This window comes from Cadophora gregata (genome assembly GCF_030347475.1).
Source record: "Cadophora gregata isolate MNR1 chromosome Unknown scaffold_16, whole genome shotgun sequence".
Lineage (NCBI taxonomy): Eukaryota > Fungi > Ascomycota > Leotiomycetes > Helotiales > Ploettnerulaceae > Cadophora > Cadophora gregata.
The window spans coordinates 366,685-383,800 of NW_026695939.1; the positions used below are offsets into that span (position 1 = coordinate 366,685).

The following is a 17,116-nucleotide window of genomic DNA, read 5'->3' on the forward strand; positions in this document are numbered from 1 at the left end:
AGCTAATTCCCTTAGTTCAAAAAGGGGTACTTAAGGCCGAGAATGGAAATCAGAACTGCTTAGGTAAATGAATGATTATGCAATATTAGTACCAATCACCCAGATGACGTTCTGCTGAGACCAATCAGATGCTTGCCCGAAACGTGTGGCCGCATGAGGAGCGAGGACAGGTTGGGTTTCGCTAAACGTTCGAAAGGTACTCGAACCACGTAACTTTGTCAGCTGCTTCCTGAACAGCCATAATTGAGCAGAAGGTGTGATGGCTCAGGTCCATGACATTTCTGGAACCCCGTTGCTCGCTGTCATTCTGTCAAGAAAAGTGATTGAATGCCGAGGTCAATAACACTACTTGCGAGGTGTGGATGGGGTCTGTACACAGAACTTGTACGGGAGGGGGCGGACAGTGGGTGTCTCCCATCCAAGCATATTGCCTGATTTTGTTAGGAAGTTTATGGAGAATGTTCTAGATTTTTATACTGTTGATTGGGAGCCTGAGCATATGGTAGGTATATGCTGAAGCTTCGTGTGAGACGTGCGACACATCTGAAGATCTTGGCACTTGCTGAGAGCAGAATTCAGGCTCACAAGATCAAGAAGAGGAAATAATTCCTATACCGCTGGAAGCATCCTTTACCAATCGCACGAGCCGAATTAATCTCCCTGAACCAACTCTATTTAATGATATATCATTCGTCTTATTTGACAATCTTAGCAAGCGCTATAATCTGCTCGCGCTCCCATCCATTTATGGTAAACTCCAGATGCCAGCAATCGGCTTTTTGCATCACATCTTACCTTTCCCACCAGTTTAGCGTTTGTAAGCCAAGTCGAAGCAAGCTCAGCAACCAACTGATTTGTGTATCCAGCAAAACCAAAGAAGAGCGTACAAACATTCGCACTCCCGCCTGCTCGCTCCTCATGCATGTAGTGGTGACATCGATGAAAAGGAAAAATATTCGTACAGAATGTTGAGAGGTTCGAGTATCTTTTTAACAGGTCTTCAGTTGTTTAAAGTTCCGCTCTCGAATCTGATGGCTTTGTTCTTCAGATGAGCCAACTTCTCCTGTTTTTCACGCTCTGATGTCTTCTTTTCTTCGTTCTCGCGACGGCGAATCTCAGCGAGAATAGCCTTCTCTTCGACCAGACAAGCCTCATCCAATTCATCGAGGTATTTACCTTCTGGAACTAATTGCAAAGGCTCGTCCGGCTGTCTGCATTCTTTGGACTTTCCCCAAAAGCATTCGAACTTCAAAGAAGTCTGTTCGGCTACTTTCCAAACTGTAATTACATCGCCGTATTTTAACTCGCCCCAGAACTTTGACTTGGTGCTTGGATTTTGGCGGTCATGACAAGGAATATTGACATCATTAACCCATATTCCTTGTGAGGCCTTAGTGGAGATGAAGAATTTCATGTCTTGATCCTTGTCATTCCAGATATGACTGGCATTGACAGTGGGTTGTCTATTGGCGTAAAATCCGGGCTTGAAGAGAAAGATTTTGAAGGCATACTTGGGAATGCGGATCTCTTTCCCATTGGCATATCGAACCGTTGCCTCGTATCCTCGTCCCCAGCTCGTAACGGAATCAGTGATGTTGAGGGAGATTGTAGGCAGGCAGCTATCGGGCGTTGAGACAAGTTTGGCAAGGATGCGCTTCGGCGGTTGGAAATCATTGCCAACAACAGGTTGAGGGTAGTTTGGAGGAGGAGTGGGTTTAAACTCGACCATAGTCGGAGCCTTTGATGGGTAAGCAGTCGAAGGAAGAGACTGATCTCGCATGTTTTCCTCGGCATGGCCATTTGATGGAATCCTTTCCCGACTTTCGCCATCACTGGCAAGCTGTCTATCATCACGCTTCATAAGCATTCGGCGTCCTTCCTCCTTGGCAGGCTCTGAATGTGCTCTCTCGGGCTCCAATGAAGGGCTTCTAGAACTTCGAAAGCTGTCCATGGTGACCTCGAAAGTCTTCTGACCATGAATGAATTTCTCGCCTTTGCTCTCCGCATAATCCTGGTAGGCCCTGAAATCTGACGTCAACATGCGGGGATAGTTGTTGTGATGAGTAGCCTTATTCTTTGGGTCCCAGAATGTGCTAGGGGGAACGGGAATATCGATTTCGCGCTCGGACTTGCGACGTCGCTTCGAAGGTAGGTCTACAGGTCTCCAAACTCCATCCTCGTCATAGTCTTCCTCACGGGGTCTCCTAAGGCTGACTGTCACATCATGGATATCTTCCGTGGTTGGAGCTGGGCTATCTGCTCCAGGAGATGCAGCGGAACCAGGGGAGTGCATGTTGAGGTGGCCAACCATCGACTCAGCACCCATCAAGCTCGATGATCTGACGGATCTACCATCATGTTCTGGATGCTTGGTAGCATTGCTTGCTGGGCCAGGAGGGTGCATGATGGTCGGAATACTTGTCACAGGCCGAGGATTGTCTTGCGTTGGTGCATTGTTTGGATTGGGGCTTTGTGTATAACGGGACTCGCGAGAAGAATCGGACAACATGGTTTGTTGATTGTTGACCAGAAGCGGAAGGTGCAAGTGGTTCAAAGGTATCGCACCGGAGCTTCCTACCGCAGATATGTTCACCTCTCCGAACAGACGACCATTTGTAGGATTGTGATTTCCCTCCAAAAATCCATAGCTCTCGTTTTCATTCGAATTACCCTCGCTGGTAGCAAAGCTACTAGGGATTTCGCGTTGCTGGATTTCAGTCATATCACTCAAATTCTCATCGACCATATTCTCGTCATCTCGGACATCATCGTAGGCATTATCCTTAATGCACAACTGGGATGCTTCTTCCGCAAGCTCAGGGTCAACAATTCCATCGCCGATCAAATCGACTTCGTCTTCCTCCATTGATATTTCGAAACTATCCATCTTGCCAGTGAACCAAGAGCTGTTCTCCAGATCCTCGATAGTAGCACGATACTGTGGTTGGACGTGAAGCATCCTAATGATAAATCGGACTCCTTCGTCAGATGTACCGACTTTTTGAATAGGTCGAACGTCAAGAGCGACTGTCATAATGTGGTTGAGCAACTCTTGATAACTAGTGCCGTTCTTGACAGGATATGGCGGGAGGCCACAAAGAGAGTAGAAGAGTACTCCAGCAGAAGACCATATATCAACAGCATGACCGTAGCGTTGTGGCGGTAGTGATCTCTTGTCCTTGCCGCGGAAATTCCGCCTACCATCATCATCGTATTCTCGATACTCCGAGTAAACTTCCGGGGCACAGTATAGCAGTGTTCCGCAGAATGTTCTCAGAAAGGTCTCTTCACTGTCGATCATCTTTGAAAGACCGAAGTCGGTGAGCTTGACGTGGATCGGATCTCGACTTTGAATAAGAATATTGTCGGGCTTGACATCACGATGAGTAATGCCACCTTCATGCAAATACTTCAGAGCACTCAGCAGCTGCCTAGCCATGGACTTGACATCCGCTTCTGGCAACGGGCCATGTTTGTTGACTAGGCTGCCGAGATCGCCGCATGGAACAAATTCCATGATGATATAGAGATAGTCTTCCCAGTCAACATGCTCAATGTACTTGACGATATTTGGCTGATGATGGTCAGTGAAAGGTGAATGTGCTGATCGAAAGATGACTCACGTGTTGGATCGCCTGCATGATTTTCATCTCGTTCTCAACTTTCGTATCTAAGATGCCATTCTTCATGAATCGTCTCTTTTCAAGTTCCTTAGCAGCGTATGGTACACCGTCGTACTTGGCTGTGAGCTTGTAGACAATCGCAAAAGCGCCTTTTCCAATTGTACCGATCCTGTTGTATGTTGATCCACCTCGCCATTCTCTCACGGTTCTGCCATCAGATGTGATAGAGTGCACTGGTGGAGTCTCTGTGCCTTGAGTAGGGAAAAGATTGAGCTTCTGGCAGTTAGTATGGACAAGTTAGACACAAACGGAATGGTTTTAAACGTACGGGATCTCTCCTAGCACCTCCACCTGCAGCTATGCGAGCAGCATGTCTTGCACGTAGGTTGTTCATCTTTAGGAAGAACACCGTCAGATTTTGCTGGTATTTATCCTCAATGTCGCCCTCGCGGTACGGAATGCGAACGACGAATCTATAATCTTCCTCCGGTGGTGTCATGGTGAGAGTGATGACTGCGCCTTGCGACAGCGTATGTCGGAATTTATGGCCGTTCTCCTTCTCCTTTCCACGCAACAAAGTACCGTCGATGGCAGTGCCATTGGTAGACTGGTCCTCCAACATGATGATCCCATATTCATTGATGTAGATTCTGAAGTGTATATTGCTTATTCGTCTGGAGACCTCGTTCTTACCAATGACAAAATCGCAGCGAGTGGCATTGCGTCCGAATTGAAAGCCGCCCATGGGGTCTTTGAGGTTGGCAGACAACCGTAAAATAATGTCACACGATTCGAGCCCATCTTCGGCCAACTGACTAGAATTGATCACATCCTCGCTCGAGCTCTTTTCGCGAATCTTCACATGGTGATCGGTAGCAATAGTGTTCTCTGGGGCCTCTTCGTGAATGAGTGCAGCTGCACGGCAGGCAGGAAGGGTCGCAGGATGAAGGATACAGAAGATATCAGAGAGTTGATCGTTACTGAGACCTGACCCTGGCTGCCCGAGTCTTCGAGGATCGGTCACCAATTGTGTGGCTACCCAGTAAGGGTCGTAAGCATTTGGGTTTTGGGTGGAGGGGAGAGAAATAGGTTGGAAAAGCAAAGAAGGGTGAAAAGTAAAGGGGCGAGAAGATGAAGCAGTACCTGGCTGGGTGGGCTGCGTGAACGGCTCAGTAGCCTCCGCATCCATCTTGCAGTTATGGTATGGAAAGTGTGTTGTTGAGGAGGGAAGGGAAGAGAGCTGTAGATCTGTATAGCTTCAACCGACTTCACTATTTTTTCCTTACCCCACGATGACATCGTCAGCCGAATGTCCCTAGGCAGCAGTGAACAATTCGAAGGGTGAACTGAAAGACGAACTCACCTCTATGCAGGATGCAACATGGGAAAGTTCTGTGACATGAATTGAATTGACGGGCTGAGGTAGGGAAGCTGCCTAACAGATGGAGCTTAATTGTCGAACAGTTCACGACAAAAGATGTGAGATTGAATATGTTTGGTATCTGGCAGAAATCTTTCAAAGAGCGTAAGAAGACAGGAAGTCTTCGCAGATGTTCGTGACGTCGTGATACATAGGAGTGAGGTTGACCGTCGTCGCTGTGAATCTGGACATCAGTAAATGGTCTCCCAGCAACCAGAACAGCGCGAGGAAAGTTTACATTGCCTCATGCGGCGCACAACTTTGCCCGGTACGGGCCCACCACGACTGGTGATTCTGGCACGGTGTATAGAGTGTGGTCGTGACTGACCAGGTCACTTGTAAGAATAAGAAATAATGTAGAGATCACAAGTCAAATGGAGATGTCTTGAATGGCTCGAGTCCGAGGGTTCTTCCGCTCCGGGCAGGCTAGGGAGTATCCCCGCGCCATGGTTGACAGGGGCAAAGCAGGGGTTCCTGCATCCATATTAACTTCCCCATCTTGCGATACAGATCACATTACTTTGAACAGCCCCTCAGTACCTAGGTACTGGCTTGGTGGCCGCTCTCATCAATAGGGCAGCGTCTAAACAGATTTCTTCGCTCGTTGACACTTCCCCCACCACTTGTACCACTTGCCTGGCGCTTGTGTCACTACCCCTCCATTGTACTGATAGCTGTGTCTCAAGCTTGTACTTGAGATGGGACTTCAGCTTGACCCAATGGAGATTCTGTACTGAGTCAAGCCAGCATGATTCATAACTTTGAGAGATATAAGTGCTTATTTACAGCCTGATCAAGTAACCACCTTCTACATATGCTGGTCAGAGGAGCTTACTTCCTCCTGAATTCCCTACATGAAACCGGACTCCAGTATCTATTCTAACACCTAAAAATGCCCATGCTAGCTGTGATATCATAACCCTACCGGTACGCCCCTTCTAAAATCAGACCTGACCCCCGTGTAGGCAACCGTCGTAACATCATCTCTTGCCGCCTTTCCTCGTGCCCATCTTCTCGTTCTTATCCCTCGCTGGGGTAGCTGGTAAGGAGCCTAGGGCCGAAGGAAGGAGTTGACCTCCTGGACCAAGCCGCTGTGGCGATCCCTCAGGTGGATTTCGAAGCTGCTCCGAATGAAGCTTGTCGAGTGATTCACCAACCACAGCATACTGGTCCCAGTTGATGTGTGGCATACGCACAACATCCTGTGGCTGCGGCAGCTTCTCCCATGCTTTTCCATCGTCCGCTTTCGTCAGTTCTTCCTCGTCCTCATCCTCTTCATCATCATCTTGCGCCAGACCCATAAAGGTCTCTCCTTTCTGCTTGATTTCCCCTGCCTGCAAAGCCCTCATAAATTCGTCAGGATCTTGTAGTCCACGTTCTTTGGTCCGCTGCAACGACTTGATATCCTCCGCCGCAATGCGCGCCTGCATCATGAGGATTGAAATCGCAGATTTGGTCGCTAGGACATCTGGATTCTCGTCGAACTTGATGGGCTCTGGCGCAGGTGCTGAGACAGCTATCTGTGGTGGTTGAGAGTGGGTGTACGTTTGCCTGCCATTTTGGACCGGTCGCGCCGCTCTCAACGTTGGGGTGATGGGAGAAACAGGTGGTCGCACAGGAGATGCGGATCGGGATTTCGAAGTCGACGTCGGGGAATGTCCATCAGGACGTATGGGGTTGGTAGGCGACGTGTTTACAGTGAGTGAGGGCATGGTTTGCAGAGAAAGAATGGGACGCCACGCGCCTCTGACTGGGGATGATCTGGAGAGCTTCGGAAAAGAGATTTTCCGGCCGACCATGGGGTTGAGGATGAAGGAGGTTATTCCGGGCAGGACGTTCTCACCAGACACGTCGACAATTTATTTGTAGTCTCAACTGTCTCGAGTGTCACGTAACTGGCGATGGTGTTGACAAGTTCAGGTGGCTTGAAGTTGAAAACCGGCTCATCCCATTCATAAAGGGCTCTTTCTTAGATCCTGTCACCTACACTACGCTCCACCGAATTCCAGCCACAACGAGAGTCGCCTGGCACAGCAAACAGATCCCTTGTTCTCCATCTCCGTTATTTACATCTCATTCTGCATCCTCAGTACTGTGCGTTTGAATTTTTTTCTTGTCTCCTCCGGAAGCGCAGGAAGTCAACAGGTCTCAAAGGAGGCAGTCTTCCATGTTTTTGCGCTTCGGTTCGCCTCCACTCACACACCACCATGCCACCTTTCTCTTCTCCCAAGGGAAAGCTTGATTCCCACGTCTCTTGAACCTTGCACACGTGGCAGTGCAGTCTGGTCCGTGGATCAAGCGTTTTAGTCTTGCGAGCAAACATTGTTTCGGCGATCTCAGGATTGTTTGACGCTAAGTGTGTCTCCCAGTGGGGATCTGTTTGAACCACGAAGCAAATCCCCCGGATCTGCAAACAGTTGGAAAGGATATTGCTGCGTTCCAAGTACACCTCCTCGCCATTGAAGTTCCCCTCGTTTAACCTGAGTTGCTGTTTAGTATCGTCAAGTTCAGATCTTAGGAACTTTGAGAATTAATTAAGTTGGTTCTGCACTAAAACCTCTATTTACTTCCACAGACTCGCTCAGCCTCTGGCTGCTGAATGATATATATACAGAGTAGATGGCGCTTATTCATGGTTACTTTCGTTGTTTCTTTCCTATGCTTGCAGCATCTCAAATTGGTACTCCACCGCTGGCTGCCTGCATCATTGTTATGGCCAATCCTGCACTGCCCATTCTCTGTTGCTCCATGAGTGATGTCAACTCAGCCATGGTGAATGTTATTCCTCCTTGACCAGATGCGGCACTCGAGAGACCTGATGTACTCGATGCGCTTTGAGGCTCACCGGTAGCGCCGCCGGCTCCTGCTGTCCCATTGCCTCCTTGAGGAGCCAGGCCTGCGCTGGCTGACTTCTGCATGGTGATGATGAATTCTCCATCAATCTGATTGACTGCAACCATCACGCGGCCTGTCGCGGGATCGAATGCTGTCGGGCCATTTACCGCTTGGAAAGTTGGGTTAAGAAGCAGCTGAGTGGCTGCGGGGTTGTTAGGATCCTGAGGTGGGGTATTTGTTGTAGAACCGCCATCTACAGATGGAGTCGAGGCGGCTGGATCAGGAGGAGTCGCGGTGTCAGCGGGTGTTTCTGTATTATATTAGCCTTGCTCTATGTGGTTTCCGATTCGTTTTTCTTGTATAGACGTTGCTTACCAGTGGGAGCGTTAGGGTCAGTTGCGGTGCCATTAGATGGCGATGTTGGATCAGCTGCCGGGTCGCTAGTGGGTACTGCTGCTGCAGGATCAGTTGCAGGATCAGTGACTCCAGTCTCTTCTGAAGCTGGCGCCCGAGTAGATGTCCGAGCTGGTCTCGAGGCTCTCATGGACGCTGCTTGTCGACGGACTCGACGATTAGGCGAGAGATTCCCAGTGGCACCTCCAGGGTTCTGTTGCACAGTTCGCTGCGAAATGCCAATGACAATAGCCTCATTTGCACTGACGCCCATCTGTGCTGCCATACTCATCACACGTTGCATGTTGACTGGAGAATGTCAGTAAATGCTTTACTCATAATCAGGATTCGAAACTCACGCGGCAGTTGGACAACGGATGTCATTTGGTTAAGGTTGGGAGCAACAGCTGCCAGGTTTGTGGTGACCAAATATCGGTAGTTGTCTAGGGCTTGTTAGTACTCTCCAAATCCCAAATCGGAAGTGGCTGGAACTACATACTAACTGACGCCGTGTTTTGGTCTGTGATCATCGATGTGCTGATACCATTTACCACATTGGTAGTAATGGTCATTGGCTGGGTAGCCTTCATGGACATTCGGAAACCATCTGCGTACTCGACTTCTTGAATTCCAGAGCCGGAGATGTTGACAGAGTTTCCGCCGAACGGTGTAAGAACGTTGGCGGTCTCAGTAGTCTGTCTGCCAATGGCCATGTACTCTCCGTCAATATTGGTCATTCTCACAATACGAACGGTGTTATCGGTACTTCAATTCTCGTCAGTAACATTACTGGTTGTTGTCCACTTTCAAGGTTTTGAGCTGAACTCACGTGTTAACACTCTTCATACCCTCCACTACAATCCAAGCCTGTCGCCCAGGAGATAGCATGGCTACGAATGCGTTATCGGGACTGATGTTGTTCTGTTGGAGGATCGTTGGATCTATTGGAAGTTCAATTTGGCCGCCCACGAGATTCGTTGCATTGTTCGTCGCTATGGTCATCGAGTTCTGCGACAATTGCACGAAAGGTTGCCCCGTTGACCCCACCACATGGTTGGCGGTCAGTGGACTTGGATTTTGATTTACAATAAGTTGTTGTTGTGATTGCGAGAAAGTCTCGATTCTCGAATTGTCAGGAAATGTTATCCTGTTGAGGGCCATCTGAGACGTATGTCAGCAATCAATAGATAGCAGCGAACCGAGCAGGCGATATGCAGTTTGGATTATCTTACATTACCATTCAAGTTGATGACTTGATTCCATTGTGCTGTTATATCTTGGCCAACGACCAGATGGCCGAGATGACAGCACACAACAAGGAATGAGAAAGAAAATTGGGTGAAAGTCATTATGAAGAAAGAGCCGCCAGGGCTGTTGCACGTCGGGGAAAGAAAAGAGAGAAGAGCGACGGCAAACGCTAAAAGAGGCACAGATGAGGAATTTTGAAGATTTATGGTTTCTGAGAAAGGGAAGTGGGCAGTGTATAAGGTATATGTACATGCACGTGCGTTTTGGACTTGGCCAACGGTCTGATAAACAGACAGACAGGGAGAACGCATGAACTCAGCACGTATCTGACGTTTCCATGGCACGGTATCTCTCCACGATGGTCTCTCCACTTCAAGATGGATTAACTGGAGCAGACAATCGGGTCAGCCTTGATCCGATCTGCTGAAAACACCCGCTGAGGGGACTACCTCGCCTGTAGCGGCCAAACACTAGTGCTGGCTAATGGCACAATCCGGCTGCATCTCGCATCGAATTAGCCTCCGCCAAGTTTCTTAAGCACGACGGGAAGTAAATAACCTTATTCTTCGCGGGCGATCTCGATGTGGGAGCTCAGCCTCCTTGCCTCTGCTGTACAGACTGGACAGGGGTCTCTGGTCGTCTCAGAAGTCGATCTAGAAACATCCTCGTTCAAAAGCTATCGTTGCAGCCTCCGGCTCTCCTAATTTCCCTCTTGGCAGACTTTCACTGGCGTATCAGAAGTGCTTCAAACGATTCGCAAGATGTTCTGTTTTTCCGCAAGTTGTGGCGGTCTACATTCGCAACTAGGACTTGATGCGAAACTACCTGTTCTCATCTCTACTTTCGGTGCCATGACAATCGCGATATACTCCAAATTGATGAATGAAGGTGTTGTTCTTGCGAGGAGATCTGGGCTGCACTCTGGAGTTATAAAGTTTAACAATTCCCCAAAGATCTCTAATGGCTGAGCGTTGTCACTTTTACTTTCTCGAGGTCGAGCGACTCTGCAGCTGAGCGCTATTTTCGTCATTCTCTACCAACATACAAAACATGCCCTGCAGCTATTGGAAGTAAGACCCAGCGTGGCGTCCGTCTTCCTCATGCTACAATACATAGGGTTTCCATGGACACGTCCCAACAAGGTATCGGCCTCCGCTGACTTCCTGCTGTCCTGCGTCGGACTGTTCAAACGGCGAGCAACAAAACAAAAGTAGACGGCTGGGTTGCTCTATTCTTCTCCAGGATAATGCAATAACAAGCACTGCTCTTGGCGTAGTCATCTAAAATGTCTATGCTACGTAGCCGTGACTTAAAAAAGACTCGTGTCGGTGGTCTCATCACCAAAGGTGTAGTAATCTTTCAATTTGAGTTTCGACGATACGAGTACGATTTCTTACGAGATTCTGACAGTGAAAGTTGGTCTTCACCATCGTAGGTCTAATGCCCGAAGCCAATTCGACTAATACAGTGCTTCAGCACTTGATCTCCTGCGTGGCGCCGATTGCATGATCGAATGTGAAAGTGCAGCGATTGAAGAATTAAGGCAATCAAGACTAGGAAAGTAGTACCTCAGATGCGTTTATTGACTAGCTACGTTATCTTCTAGGTTTTGTCTGTAGACCGGATGGCGCCGAGAGGATCAATAAGCAGTCACGAACCTGTCCTTTTTCCAACAGTCAAAACTGGAGAACGCAAGCGGATCGGGGCATAGGGAAGATCTCGGAGTTTTGTATCAAGATCTGGAAACTTTGGGCACTCTGCTTCAAATCGCTTATTGCAGATCTCGCAAGCTTTGAGGAGTTCTCACACTGCTTTGAAGTCCTAGCCGAACTCGGCCCCTGGCTCACATGGTTGTTCCCTCGCTTAGTGTTGCACAGACAAACATTCAACGGTTAGTAAAACACTTGACATAGATACGATTGGCCGAACGCAGAATCTGTAAAACTATCGGTCGTCGACATGGTATGTGCAGCCTGATCTACGAAACAAGAGTGTTGCAAAGACGGGCTAGAGTTAAGCTCAAATGCCAAGAGGTTTGGGCGGGTATCAGTTGCCCCCCTCATCGCCCAACACCATGTGTACATCCTCGCGCATGACCAATTCCAAGGTCGAATCGTTGCCCTGCAACTATGCGGCGGTCAGTCGAAACGGTGAGAAGGGCTGCAATATCTTGGTATAGTTTTACGAATGTCGTAGAGGTCGTGCAAATGATGTTTCTGCCAATCAGGTAAAAGACAAGATCTTGGCCATTGTGCTTGACTCAAATTCAACATCGAAACAGTTTAGGAGTGCATAGTACTCGCTCGCAAGTTCCAAATTAGGATGGATGACAGCCAACAGACAGGCGCTTACCGTCTGATTTTTTTAGTATAGAAGGGCCAGCGTCTGCCTTTACAGTTTTCGCTCGATTGTGCACAGTTTGATTAATACAACCGAAGGTCCCAATTCGAACTCTGCATCTCTTCTTCGCATCGCTCCTTAGATATCTTTCCCCGAACGCCCGCGGTCTTTCTCTTCCATTTACACTTTTTTAATACCGAAATCCGAGCAGCCGGCCTTGCTCTTGAATTATTACCTTTCACATCATGAAGTTCCTTGCTTTGTTGACTCTATCCTTGATCGGCACATCCGTCGCCGCTCCTCTTGACAGGAGAGCAGCAACACCCACTTCAAAGGGTGTCGCCAAAGCAACTCCAAGCACAGCTGGGTATGTATATACTGGAACCCCTCTTCTCTATCTCATGCTCCTCAAGTCGGTGTACTCGCCTGGAACACTTTCCTCAGCACATTCTTGGTCATGAGACAAATACTAACATTCATATAGTGGTGGAGCAGCAAAACCACCAGCGGCCAAGGCAACGCCCAGTACAGCAGGAGGTGGTGCAGCAAAGGCACCTCCCAAAGCCTCACCTACTCCAGCAGGAGCAGATCCCGCTACTCCAGAACCTGCCACTCCAAATTCAAGCACGCCAGGAGCGCAGCCCTCAGCTGGAGCTGGAACCGGGGGTAACACCACTGGGTCGACCGGAACAGCTCCGATCGCTCCTAACATTCAGACTGGCGGAACTCCAGGAGCACCAGCAGTTCAATATGCAGCTGGCGCTTTCGCAAACGATGCCACCACCGTCTCTGCCTCGTTGAATGCTTTGGGTACCGAGCAGAATCCAGAGATGATCAGAGCCCTCGCGTCGGTTGCTTTCACCGCTGAGTCGGACGAAGATCAACGACGAAACGTCCTCAACACCGCTGGAGGAAGTGCCGCTAAGAATGCCAATTCTTTGATCGTCAAGAACACTCCCGCTGTCCTCGATGGTCTTCAAGCGATTATGAATGACCCGACACCAGCAAATGCCAAGTCTAACCTCCAGACCATTGAGGCTGCCAGGTATGTCGTCTAGAGTACTTCAATTGAGTAAATTCTGACATTTTTCTACGGAAACCCCAATATTCTTCCATCTATTACCGAGCTATCAAACGCCGCTATGATGATGACAGGATTACAACCGCTTGCCGTTGAGTTCCCACCAACGACTGGCTCCGCGGCACAGTAAATACTGCTCCGTAGCTGAGGCTTGCTAGTAAGATATGGATGGTCATTGGAACGAGGTTCGGTTTCTGTATGTCTTAGATATTATTGAAGAACGTTTGGTGTAATTGAGCGACTTTCGGGAGTATTATTGTGCATTTCCTGTCCTGTGTTTCGAATTCCTTACAAATGTAAATACTCTCTTCCTGGCTTGGTCCACTCAAAAGTCAATCAAAAATGGAAAAAAAAGAATGGAAACAAAATGGAAAAGAAACTGAGTAAGGTGGGCAGCAAGATGCATCTGGAAATTTTGTTTGCTTCTACCATCATTACAGACCTGAATATGTCACATCTCCAGATTTCTGCTCACCGTCGCTCGCTGAGAGGATCCGAGAGCGCCTGTTGTCTCAGGAAAGGGGTCTAAGCGAATACCACGTGACTACATGTGTCAAAGTCATTTCCCACCAACTACCTCTCAGCAGCACAATGACATCAACCAGTCTGGTTTGGGATCCGCCCCAGCTCAGATGTTGAAGACCAGAGATTTCCATGGCCGCACGGTTTTGTTGCCGGTCGGCCGTTCTCTGGGAGCCCGGAGGCCCGGAATATCCTATTCAGGCTGAATATACGCCGGATAAACCATCTGCTCCACAAAGGTCACTACACCAAGACTCGACCTCCAACATCTAACAGAGGAGGCAGAATGGTAGAACCATTCAAGCTAGCCGTGGGGAAGGTTAAAGAGGATAAATACCATTGCCCTGAGTCTACATAAACCTCAAGCATCTCTGATTCATGAACTGGATATTTCCTGCCAAAAGTCTACAATAGCAGTTTACCACTACCATCATGACGGACCAACCATTGGTAACCCATATCTTCACAGCCGATCCATCAGCCCACAGCTTTAACGGCAAGCTCTACGTCTACCCCTCCCACGACATCAAGACCGACATCCAAGACAACGACAATGGCGACCAATACGCCATGACAGACTATCACGTGCTGTCCATGGACGACGTCGGAAGCCCAGTCACAGATCACGGAGTCGCCTTGGCGCTAGAAGACATCCCGTGGGCGGGAAAGCAACTCTGGGCTCCAGATGCGGCGACGAAGAACGGGAAATATTATCTGTATTTCCCGGCACGAGATAAGGAGGGGGTCTTCCGGATTGGTGTAGCCGTCAGTGATGTTCCAGAGGGGCCGTTCAAGCCGGAACCGAAGCCAATTGAGGGGAGCTATAGTATTGATCCTGCGAGTTTCGTCGATGATGATGGAGAGGCGTATCTTTATTTCGGTGGGATTTGGGGCGGACAGCGTAAGTGATTCTTATATACAGTGGAGCAGAACTGTTTACTAACAGAAGAGCAGTTCAATGTTGGACAAAAGGAGAATTCGACAAGGACGCATACACCAACATGGAAGCGACAAGCGGCCACGCGTATCACCCGCGAGTTGCTCGTCTAAGCAAAGACATGCTTCAATTCGACGGCGGCGTCAAAGAGCTCGTCATCCTCAGCGAGGACGGAATTCCAATTCCACACCACGATCACGATCGCCGCTTCTTCGAGGCAGCGTGGATGCACAAGTACCAGGGTAAATATTACTTCTCGTATTCGACCGGAGATACCCATTATCTGTGCTATGCAACGGGTGATAATCCTTTCGGGCCATTCACCTATGCGGGGAGGATTTTGGAGCCTGTGTTGGGGTGGACGACGCATCATTCTATTGTGGAGCATAAGGGGAGGTGGTATTTGTTCCATCATGATGCGTCGCTTTCGGAGGGGAAGAATCATTTGAGATGTGTGAAGGTCAAGGAGATTTTCTACAGCAAGGAGGGAAAGATTCAGCTCACTCCGTCGTAGAATGGAATTTTATTTTAAGTGAATCCGGTTCCACCCATCTAACGTTCAGAGAGACAATCTAATACCGGAGTAATTGATTGCATCGTCCTGTCATATTCAAGATAACACCGTCTCTCGTCGTATCTCCTGCATATTGATTGGCAAGCTGAGTCGTGATGGTCCTCTGAGCTATAATTATTTTACTAGATAGGTCGTATGTACATTTGGTTGATCTCAGCAATGGCTATTGAAAGCGGGCACATATCATACGTAGGGTGACTTGGATGCATTGATTCAACAATTAATGCCTAAAACCATGATGTACATTCCAAAATGGATCAGCCATCCATGCGATAAAAACAAGACCGAAAATCAACGCCATCAATTTCTCTTATTCCCAGCCTCATCAACACTCTCGAACCCAAATTAAATATTCTTCCTCTGCTTAATCCCCACCATACACTCCACCGGCTTCCTCAAGAACCCCTCCCTCGTCTCCAGCGTCTTCTGATACAACTCAAACTCATACCTCCTAAACGTCGTCGCCACAATAAGCGCCAACTCCATCTCAGCAACATTCCTTCCTACACAACTCCTCGGCCCATAACTAAAAGGAATAAACCCATTCTTCTGCCTCTCCGTCAAATCATTCCAGCGATCGGGCACAAACTCATCAGCATTTGATCCCCAGATTTCCTTGGAGTGGTGGATCGTATATGCTGGGACGGAGAGAACAGTATAGGGCGGGAAATGCTGTCCGAGGATCTCGACACCTGCTCCTGGGGGCACGACGCGGGGAAGGCCAAGAGAGGAGGTAGAGTGGATACGGAGCGTTTCATTGATGACGTTCTGCATGTATTTGAGATCCTTGACCAGTTCAAAAGTCGGGACATCCATAGTCTCTGGGATCGCCTCATCGAGCTCCTTGCGGAGCTTCTCGAGCACGCCAGGCGTGGATAATACCCAGTAGAGGATGGCGCAGGAGGTGTTAGACGTGGTGTCTGAGCCGGCGATGAGCTGGGTGAGTGCCTCAGCAGTGAGTTCTGCGCGGCCGAGTTTCTCGCCGTTCTCGTCCTTGCCTTCCATGAGGCGGGCGAGGAGGTCAACCCGGTCGGCGTCTTGCTTGCCTTCCAGGCGCTGGCTGACCCGAGCAACGGCTATGCCGGCGAGGTTCTCTACGGCTGCGAGACCTTGGCTGAAGAATGGGTCGGGCAGGTATTTTGCGTAGGGCTTCAGTTGTGGAAGACATCCTAGGGTTCCAGAGACTTCACCGCGGCGGTTGAGGACTTCGACTGCGGGGGCATAGGAAACAGGCGCATCGGGCGACTTCCGGATTTCTGTGATGTCCTTTCCCTTTTCTAGCATTCCAAATGGCTGACCGAATGCCAAATCCCCAATCATGTCAAAGGCGAGGTAATTATACCAGTGTAGAGCATCGATCTTGGCAAAGCCGCCGTGAGCGTTGGTTGCTAGCTTATCCCATTGCTGGACGAAGAGCTCGAGGTTCTGGTGCATGTACTTCTCGAATTGGCCGATGCTCTTAGTGGAGAAGGTATGCGAGATAGTCTTCCGCTTGCGGGTATGTTCAGCTCGGTCTCTGGTGTTGAAGAGTCCTCTTTGGATGGACACGAAGGCATCGTAGAATTCTCTTTTTCAGATTATCAGCTTCGATCCTTCCACACCACCACAACTGCTGCAGCAATTGCCAACTTACGACTTCAAGAACCCATTCCCATGCCCATAGATATCCTGAATCGCAGACTCATCCGCGACACTGACATGATCCGGCTGGATCCTGACCAGCTTTCCATACTTCGCATGTGCGTCATTGACGCTCAGATATCGCTTTCCCTGCCGAGCTTGCAGCAACAACCATAGATTCGAGAACTTTGCTGCGAAGGGACCTGGTACATCTCGGAGTGATGTGTTGGATGTGAGGTATGGGACGAGCCAGAAGAGCACCAGGGCAACTGGAATAGCGTAGGGAGTGAGAACAAGGTCGGCGATAGACATTATGGAGAAGCCGAAGGTTTAACCTTAACTTGCAGATCTGGATCGCTGCAGGGATAAACTTTCAGTGTTGGTTGTCGTAGAGGAAGAGGAATGAGATCGTGTAAGTGAATAATCATACAGCCATGAGATCTGAAATCACAGCGACACGACGATACGAAACCTTGAAGGCACGAGGTTCAATTATAGTTAAATCTAGGATTGCCGCACCCAT

At 49.0% G+C, this 17,116-nt stretch overlaps 8 protein-coding genes across 8 annotated transcripts; 2 read left to right on the forward strand and 6 right to left on the reverse strand.

Moving 5' to 3' along the window:
• Positions 1-474: 474 nt before the first annotated feature.
• On the reverse strand, positions 475-5,386 carry ONS95_005373 (uncharacterized protein). The gene is made up of 3 exons (XM_058498780.1): positions 3,952-5,386; positions 3,624-3,896; positions 475-3,574 (listed from the first exon to the last, which is right to left on the reverse strand). Exons 1-3 carry the CDS (start codon positions 4,810-4,812, stop codon positions 1,001-1,003), a joined length of 3,708 nt encoding a protein of 1,235 aa, XP_058351046.1. The 5' UTR covers positions 4,813-5,386; the 3' UTR covers positions 475-1,000.
• A 274-nt stretch (positions 5,387-5,660) lies between these two features.
• On the reverse strand, positions 5,661-6,842 carry ONS95_005374 (uncharacterized protein; the record flags this gene model as incomplete). The annotated part of the gene is made up of 1 exon (XM_058498781.1): positions 5,661-6,842. The coding sequence occupies one exon, from the start codon at positions 6,840-6,842 to the stop codon at positions 6,024-6,026; it is 819 nt and encodes a 272-aa protein (XP_058351047.1). The 3' UTR covers positions 5,661-6,023.
• An 873-nt stretch (positions 6,843-7,715) lies between these two features.
• ONS95_005375 (uncharacterized protein) lies at positions 7,716-8,575 on the reverse strand (the record flags this gene model as incomplete). The annotated part of the gene is made up of 2 exons (XM_058498782.1): positions 7,716-8,188; positions 8,254-8,575. The coding sequence occupies 2 exons, from the start codon at positions 8,573-8,575 to the stop codon at positions 7,716-7,718; spliced, it is 795 nt and encodes a 264-aa protein (XP_058351048.1).
• A 187-nt stretch (positions 8,576-8,762) lies between these two features.
• Positions 8,763-9,008, reverse strand: ONS95_005376 (uncharacterized protein; the record flags this gene model as incomplete). The annotated part of the gene is made up of 1 exon (XM_058498783.1): positions 8,763-9,008. One exon carries the CDS (start codon positions 9,006-9,008, stop codon positions 8,763-8,765), a length of 246 nt encoding a protein of 81 aa, XP_058351049.1.
• Positions 9,009-9,096: 88 nt separating this feature from the next.
• ONS95_005377 (uncharacterized protein) lies at positions 9,097-9,620 on the reverse strand (the record flags this gene model as incomplete). The annotated part of the gene is made up of 2 exons (XM_058498784.1): positions 9,097-9,432; positions 9,504-9,620. 2 exons carry the CDS (start codon positions 9,618-9,620, stop codon positions 9,097-9,099), a joined length of 453 nt encoding a protein of 150 aa, XP_058351050.1.
• A 2,484-nt stretch (positions 9,621-12,104) lies between these two features.
• Positions 12,105-12,917, forward strand: ONS95_005378 (uncharacterized protein; the record flags this gene model as incomplete). Its single annotated transcript, XM_058498785.1, has 2 exons — positions 12,105-12,226; positions 12,344-12,917. 2 exons carry the CDS (start codon positions 12,105-12,107, stop codon positions 12,915-12,917), a joined length of 696 nt encoding a protein of 231 aa, XP_058351051.1.
• Positions 12,918-13,894: 977 nt separating this feature from the next.
• ONS95_005379 (uncharacterized protein) lies at positions 13,895-14,913 on the forward strand (the record flags this gene model as incomplete). The annotated part of the gene is made up of 2 exons (XM_058498786.1): positions 13,895-14,363; positions 14,417-14,913. The coding sequence occupies 2 exons, from the start codon at positions 13,895-13,897 to the stop codon at positions 14,911-14,913; spliced, it is 966 nt and encodes a 321-aa protein (XP_058351052.1).
• Positions 14,914-15,318: 405 nt separating this feature from the next.
• ONS95_005380 (uncharacterized protein) lies at positions 15,319-16,905 on the reverse strand (the record flags this gene model as incomplete). Its single annotated transcript, XM_058498787.1, has 2 exons — positions 15,319-16,540; positions 16,607-16,905. The coding sequence occupies 2 exons, from the start codon at positions 16,903-16,905 to the stop codon at positions 15,319-15,321; spliced, it is 1,521 nt and encodes a 506-aa protein (XP_058351053.1).
• Positions 16,906-17,116: the final 211 nt, after the last annotated feature.